The sequence below is a fragment of the Rhinichthys klamathensis genome, unplaced genomic scaffold, assembly GCF_029890125.1.
Source record: "Rhinichthys klamathensis goyatoka isolate OS25496 unplaced genomic scaffold, OSU_Roscu_1.1 h1tg000124l_1, whole genome shotgun sequence".
Classification (NCBI taxonomy): Eukaryota; Metazoa; Chordata; class Actinopteri; order Cypriniformes; family Leuciscidae; genus Rhinichthys; species Rhinichthys klamathensis.
In genome coordinates, this window is record NW_026606661.1 from 217,917 (window position 1) to 225,221 (window position 7,305).

Here is a 7,305-nt window from a genome sequence, read left to right on the forward strand (position 1 = left end):
GGTCGGTAAGATTTTTAATGCAGCTCACCATGGCTGCATTTTTAAAGGACTCATAAAGGGATTAAAGACATCGTAAAGGAATTATACTTAGGGCACCAAAATGGCTAGCAGCGGCACTGTTTATATTGCACATTAAACATGGAATATATATGATTTATCGTTTGTTTCATCTGATTAGGTCACAGTGTTATGCATATGAAAATGGCTGTGCATTAAATGTAGTAAGATATGACTTGATTTAATGTGAATTCGTTCTCTTTCTGTGCAGCCAGAGAATCTGTTGTACTACAGTATAGAGGAGGACTCCAATATTATGATCAGTGACTTTGGCCTGTCTAAGATCGAGGACTCTGGAAGTGTGATGTCAACTGCCTGTGGGACACCTGGATACGTAGGTATGAATGAGGGCTATATTTTCTGTCCTTTTCAATCTCTTACCGTCTCTAGTAAGGTAATGTGTCTGTTTTTAGAGGCTCTCAGTCATTTGAAATGCTGCACAATGTCAAGTGTTTACATTTTTAAACTGCCTCTTTGATGCTGCCCTCATTCTGTACAGCGCTCAAAAGGAAAGTGAACCTCTCTCTCTCTCTCTCTCTCTCACTCACTTTTTCATTCAGCTCCTGAGGTCTTGGCACAAAAACCATACAGTAAAGCTGTAGACTGTTGGTCCATAGGAGTGATTTCTTATATTCTGTAAGCATTTCTTGATGTTTGTATTTATTTGAGTGTTTGTTTATTGTCAGTTTTATAATTATTTATTGAATTTTAATTATTGAATTTATTTAATAAATTTGTATGTATGGTCAGTCATTTATTCATTGTTTGATTGATTGATTTACTTATGTTTATTACTAATTTAATGGAATATTTTAGGTTTTTATATTTTATATTTTAGGAATTTATTTATTTATTTATGGTAAATTATTTAATTCCGAACATAATTTTTAATTCATTTTAATTATTTGTATTTATTGTCACTGCTCGTTTATTCCATTTTAAAGACAGATATTTGTAATGAATCAACATATTTATTTATTTGTTTATTTAAGGTACATTTTTTTACATTGACAAATATATTTATTTTATTTTATTTATTGAATTATTAGTATTGATTGTCAGTCCTCATTTATTTATGTATTCATTCATACCATTTTGTTGTTAGATATGTATAAAGAATCAACATACATTAATATTTCAATCTAAATCAATATTTCATATTTATTTATTTATAGCCAAATTATAAGAGGGATAAATTACAGTCAGCTGGTCTTACAAAGCATTGTCTTTTGCAGCTTATGTGGCTACCCTCCATTTTACGATGAAAACGATGCCAAGCTGTTCGAGCAGATTCTCAAAGCAGAGTATGAGTTTGACTCTCCGTACTGGGACGACATCTCTGACTCAGGTAGTTCTATGTAATTGTAATCATAATCCAGTATCATTATCTTGAGATGCGTTGATGTGAAAGAAAAGCTTAAATCCTGCACCTATAGAGCTTAACAGAAGGTTTTCAGAAGTAAAAATACCATTAGTGATGCAACAGTGTTGAGATGCAGAGTCTACCAATAGGAGTGCAGACAGTGAAGAACACTTTCTTGAAACTGCTGTTGAGCTCTATTCTGGCCACTTGAATGTTGTTTGACAACATATTGTCGATCATATTCCAGCCAAGGATTTCATCAGTCACTTGATGGAGAAAGATTCATCTCAGAGATACACATGTGATCAGGCTTTACAGCATCCATGGTAGGATTACCTAAAAATAAGTGTTCTGCGTGTTTTGACTATATCGGTACATCTTTTTACAAAAATTGCTTTAGTAATCCATCCCCCATCTCTACTTTTGAAGGATTTCCGGAGACACAGCTCTCGATAGGAACATTCATGAGTCTGTCAGCGCTCAGATCAAGAAGAACTTTGCAAAGAGTAAATGGAAGGTGAGAATCCCACAACATCATTCTTTTAAATTCTTCCATATTTGCAATTCCATCCCGACAGATCCTGGTGATGTTCTTTGAAATAGGCAGGAAGAACTTGCTATAAACATAGGGTATTTTAGGAGAAAGAATAACTATTAGGGCTGGGCATTGACAAAATTTCACGATATGATTCGATTTCGATTCACATGCAATCATTCGAAATTCATTCAATTCCGGATAATTATCAAGTACAGTACTTGTCAGTTTTTCTAAAGGAAAAAAAAATCTATTAATCTCTAAAAACAACTAATGCTGTAAATTATACAGGGAGCCATATCAGTTGGTACATTACTATAATATTTCAGGTTTAAATTAACAACTGATTTGCATACAAACATTTAAATTGCACATAAGTCAGTTTTTATAATAACAATGATATAATAATTACATTGGATGGATTTATTCAAACATGTATTAAATATTCAAGAACAGGTTAAGTAAAAATATAATTATATGTAATATACTGCATATATTTAGCAAAATGCTCCTCACTAGAGTAATTTTTTCTAGCTAACTACCAAGCTATGGGCTTTGAATGGTTTTCCTGAGGTAAATTTTATGTTACGTGACATTGCTTACAAGCTGTTGTCTTTTTGCGATTGAAACACTGATTACACGAGACATGAAACATATCATAGGCTGCTACAAATCATGTTTAGTGACGTTTTGTCCTCATTAATCTAATGTGTAAACATATTTTAGAGGCACGCTATCGTTTGTTGTTGTCTTTGTAGCAAGCATTCAACGCGACAGCAGTGGTTCGACACATGCGGAGACTGCAGCTGAGCACCAGCCTAGAGGGGCCAAGCCAAATCACCAGCACCAGCCCCTACCACAGACACCTGCTCCTCCCCGCTAAAGAGCTCGACCAGGAGGAGGAGGAGGAGGAGGAGGAAGAGGAGAGCAGTAAGTTTGAGATCATTCTCGAATGAAAGTCGCATACAATCCATCCCAAACAGTATGCAAGAATTAATGGGTTCCCGCAGGGCATTAAAAAGTCTGAAAATCTGAAATTAGAGTCTCCTGATTTTAAGGCTATAAAAAGTCTTTAATATTTGTATTCTTTCTGCAAGGCATTTAATTTTAATACATGGTCTTAAATCTGCCGCAAGACGTTTATATGAGGTACTATGGGAATTAATTATTTAGATTTTTAGAATGCATTTTTAGAATGAATAGGCTACTTTTCCATCAGCCAGTTAAAATTTATGAGCTTTGGTGTGCTTTTTTCAGTTTTTTTTACTTTAAAACTGTGGGAAAATCAAAGCCATAAATCTAAAGAAGTCGTGTTCCAAATTTGAGGTTGATATCTCAAAACATTAGCTTTCGGTAAGATTTAGTTTGGACACAGTAGCAAACGTTTCCACCAGTTCCCATTCATACATGAGACATTCGTACATGCGTGGCTATTTTTAGACCATTTAACCTTTTCTAATAATTTCCATGATTTGTGTGTGTGTGCGTGCGTGCGTGTGTGCGTGCGTGTGTGTTCACAAAGCAAGTGCCAAAACCTTTATCAAGTTTCGTACCTTTATCAAGTTTCTGATGAAGTAAAAAAAAAAAAAAAAAAAAAAACGTAACATTTTCGGTCAAAAATGACCAAACAGCACCAGAGGCTTTGTAAATAATGCAAAAAAAAATGTAATAGTGGACTCACACACATTTTATGTTTCTAGCACGCAGGCTTTTCATCTGATTGTATTTTTAGGCATTTTTCATAATAATAAACTTTTTTTTTTTTGTTTCATCCCTAAAGATTTTTTTTTTACTCCAAAGCATTCAAGATTTACGACAGATTTACGACAGTTTGCTCGAAAAGTGGTAAACGGGTATATAAATATAATTTAGTACCATAAAATCCCCTAAAAATATTAAATAAAAAATAATTATTGAAGTAAAATATAGTTCAAATGGTTCAAATAAAAATAAAGCGAGCAGCACCAGAGGGTAAATAGTTTTAATAGTTTACAATAACAACACTGGGCTAAATGCTATTTTATATACTATAAGATCCTACTGCTATTCATTTTCACATAACTTTTATGTTTAGGTTCCCCCAGTGCAGACGGGCGTCGAGGCAGTGCCGACCGGGATAGTCTTAGAAGCTGTGCTTACTGCTGCCGACCGACCAGCAGGATCTGAAGCAGAACTCTGAGCCCAGAGGAACCCACACATGCACGTCTACGGCTCCAGTCTGACCCGGAACACAGAGCTTTCCTGGTAACATGCACTAGTGCTGCTGGTGGGACATGACATGAGGAGAGCGGGATTGTTCCAGACATTCACACTTGGGTATTTCATTGACAGATATATGTAATTCTATTTAAACCATTATTTAATTTGATCTGATTAATATTTCTGTACCCCGACCAAAGACAAAAATGTGTTTAAGTTGTATATTTTATGTAAGGTTTAATGATTTTATTTTATTTGATTTGTTTTAAAGAAAACGTTCAGGTCTGTACCCTGTAGCAATTTGGACTTTCTTGGAAAGCCACTAGTTATACAATGTCTTAATAATTATTAATGTCTCAATAAGCCCCACTTGCTCAGGCGATAAATTCACGAGGAAACAAGATAAAGTCATTGAAGTCAAGATAAAGTCATCATTAATACATTTTCATATTTCCACCAGAGAAAAAAATATACATAATGGCAATTGCGACTTTTTATCTCACAATTCAGACTCTTTTTATCACAATTGCGAGTTTAAATCTCGCAATTCTGACATTTTTCATATCACAATAGTCGTAATTATGACAAAAAGTTAGAATTGTGAGATATAAATTGTGAGTTATATAATATTTTATATTGTGATATAAAAGTCGGCTCACAATTCTAACTTTTTTTCTCGGAATTCAGACTTTATAACTCGGAGATTTGCGAGATAAAAAGTCTCAATTACCTTTTTTATTTTTTATTCAAACAAGCTTCTAAACTTTCACGGCTTAATCCATTGTGGTTTTGTTTTATAAAGTCTGTTGGGTAGATGCCCATGTCGTTGATTTTGTGTTCTGGTTCAGACTGGCTCTGTAGTGCAAATTGGTGGTAAAAAAAACTGCATATTGGACAGTGGTTAATCGTGATGGGGTTAAGAGATTTGAGCCACAGTCACAGCCACAGTAAAGCTTTTTTTTTTTTACACCCAGATTAAATGCAGTATCAAACCTGGATAATTTACGTTTTCAAATAAGATTTCATTTCCAGTTTTCGACTTTAGGGGGCAAAAGTAGTCTGTAGCTCCATTTCAAAACCTAGTGAGGATGCATTAGATAAACACTCCTGGTCCAAAATTATGCTGCATTTTAAGACACCTTATTTTGGACAAGAATCTTTGCGGAGAAGGCAATCTCATAATGCAGTGCAACAAGTTCAGTAAATATATTTGATTAAATACCAAAAAGTATCAATAAAAATACCCATCTAACAGGCCGATAGGGCATTCTGGCAAGATAACTTAAAGTTGTGATGAATTCTTCCAGTAACGTTAATAGAATGTTCATTTGAAGTTATCCGGTCTTTAATAACATTATCAAAACATCAGCACAAAAATGTTATTTCATGGAACATCTTTTGGAAACATTTTAGTTAGATGTTAGTCTGTTTACTAAAAGTTACTACTTACTCATTTTTTCAGATGGTTCAGAGAACATTAAAAAATATTCCCATACTGTTTTCTCTAACGTTTATATAACCATGAATTTTTTTTTTTTTTTTAAACTGAACATTCTGAGAACATTCAAAATAAAGTTTTCACAACTTAATGGGAACATTAGCAAACCATTCTTATATTTTTGTTCGAGGGTACTTACTATTTAACCCAATATTTGGAAAAGCAATCTAGATTTAAGGCCTGTTCACACCAAGGACGATAACTAGCGATGGTTCTAAAAATCTTTCTAAATATAAAAGAATAGCAGCTGTCAACACCACAACTATGACGATAGCAGCACAGAGAGACAATATCGTTTGAATCACTTTCAGAATGATTTTGTCCAGCTGATGAATGATAAAAATAGCCAATCAGAATCCATCCTGCTTTAAGAGCATTTAAAGCGAAAAACTGCAGCTGATATAGTTATCTTTAGGACTTAATGCTTTTTTAAAAGTTAGCTTAGCAACATGCTGGCGTCAAACCTCAATCAATCGTGAGTTGGTATTTTGTATCCGCTTCACATGAGAGACTCTATTTGTTGCTTTGAATCAGTGATTTATGAGATTATATTTAAATTAGGATGCTGCCTTGGAAGGTTTTGGAACTGCTGTTGATTACTCTTTGTCGTGACACTGATTAAGTTTGCAACCAAAATGATTTATCTGTCTATGGTTATCATCAGTTTTTCCAGTGCATGTTGTGTGAGCTGATCTTTTGTTTGGGTCGCTGGCTATAATCTGCACTGTTCTCGTTTGCAGAAGACGTCTAATGTTTGCATGACCTCGTAAAAATATGTTTACAAGAGCAATGATCAAAAATAATACAGATAAAATATACATATTCATATCTTTTCCACTATGCTAATTGCAAAATGAGACAGACTATGCGGTCATGTCATTTTGAAATCGGAGGAAACAAGTTATTGTCACTTGACTTGATCTGGTTTTTCTTTGTAAAATATATACATGTTATGTTTAAAAACAATTTTTTTTTATTTAGCATTATATTAAGAACTCAATACTGGCCTTACTTTCAAACTGGATTGAAACAAAAAAGAACAATGCAAGAACATTCACACCTTGTTCATCAGTATACAGCATGCGTGCCAATTTGACCACGACTTACTTGAAGCCAACAATAATAACAAAATAATAATAGAAAAATCAATGGGTCCCACTTTAAGTGTCTTTAACTACTGTGTATTAACATTTAAATGAATGATTTTATACAATGCACATACATGTTACATGTTTTTACATTGTACTTATATTTTTTTTAAATGCCTGCATGTAATTACAGCTATAATTAATTTCTAAAATCTATAATTAAACCTAACCCGTATCCCACCTCAATAGCAGCTAAAGGGTTTTGCAATACAATATGAACACCATAAGTACATTGTACTTATTTTTTTGATGTATGTACATGGTAATTAAAGACACCTAATGTAGAGTGTGACCAAACAAGGTATTTATTTAGCTAATCCCTGATATTAGAGACATTTTCCTCTTAAACCTGTGAACAGAACTGCTTAAAACCCAAGTGCTATAAGTGATTTAATAAGTATAAAAATGCATCAGTCTAATGAGCAGTTCAGCAATCAGTTATAGTAATTATGGTAATTATGCAAACTGCCTCAGAAGGGCTGATTAAATATCATTTAGAAGTCAT

At 33.6% G+C, this 7,305-nt stretch overlaps 1 protein-coding gene across 2 annotated transcripts in view; it reads left to right on the plus strand.

The window, feature by feature from the left end:
* Window positions 1–4,416, plus strand: part of camk1a (calcium/calmodulin-dependent protein kinase Ia) — a 34,974-nt gene extending 30,558 nt beyond the window's left edge. For both annotated transcript variants that reach the window (XM_056256179.1, XM_056256180.1), the window contains exons 6-12: window positions 269–395; window positions 618–693; window positions 1,293–1,405; window positions 1,668–1,746; window positions 1,850–1,937; window positions 2,714–2,885; window positions 4,030–4,416. In XM_056256179.1, the coding sequence (XP_056112154.1) occupies window positions 269–395; window positions 618–693; window positions 1,293–1,405; window positions 1,668–1,746; window positions 1,850–1,937; window positions 2,714–2,885; window positions 4,030–4,121 (747 nt within the window). In that variant the 3' untranslated portion in view covers window positions 4,122–4,416. The remainder of the gene's footprint in view (window positions 1–268; window positions 396–617; window positions 694–1,292; window positions 1,406–1,667; window positions 1,747–1,849; window positions 1,938–2,713; window positions 2,886–4,029) is intronic.
* Window positions 4,417–7,305: the final 2,889 nt, after the last annotated feature.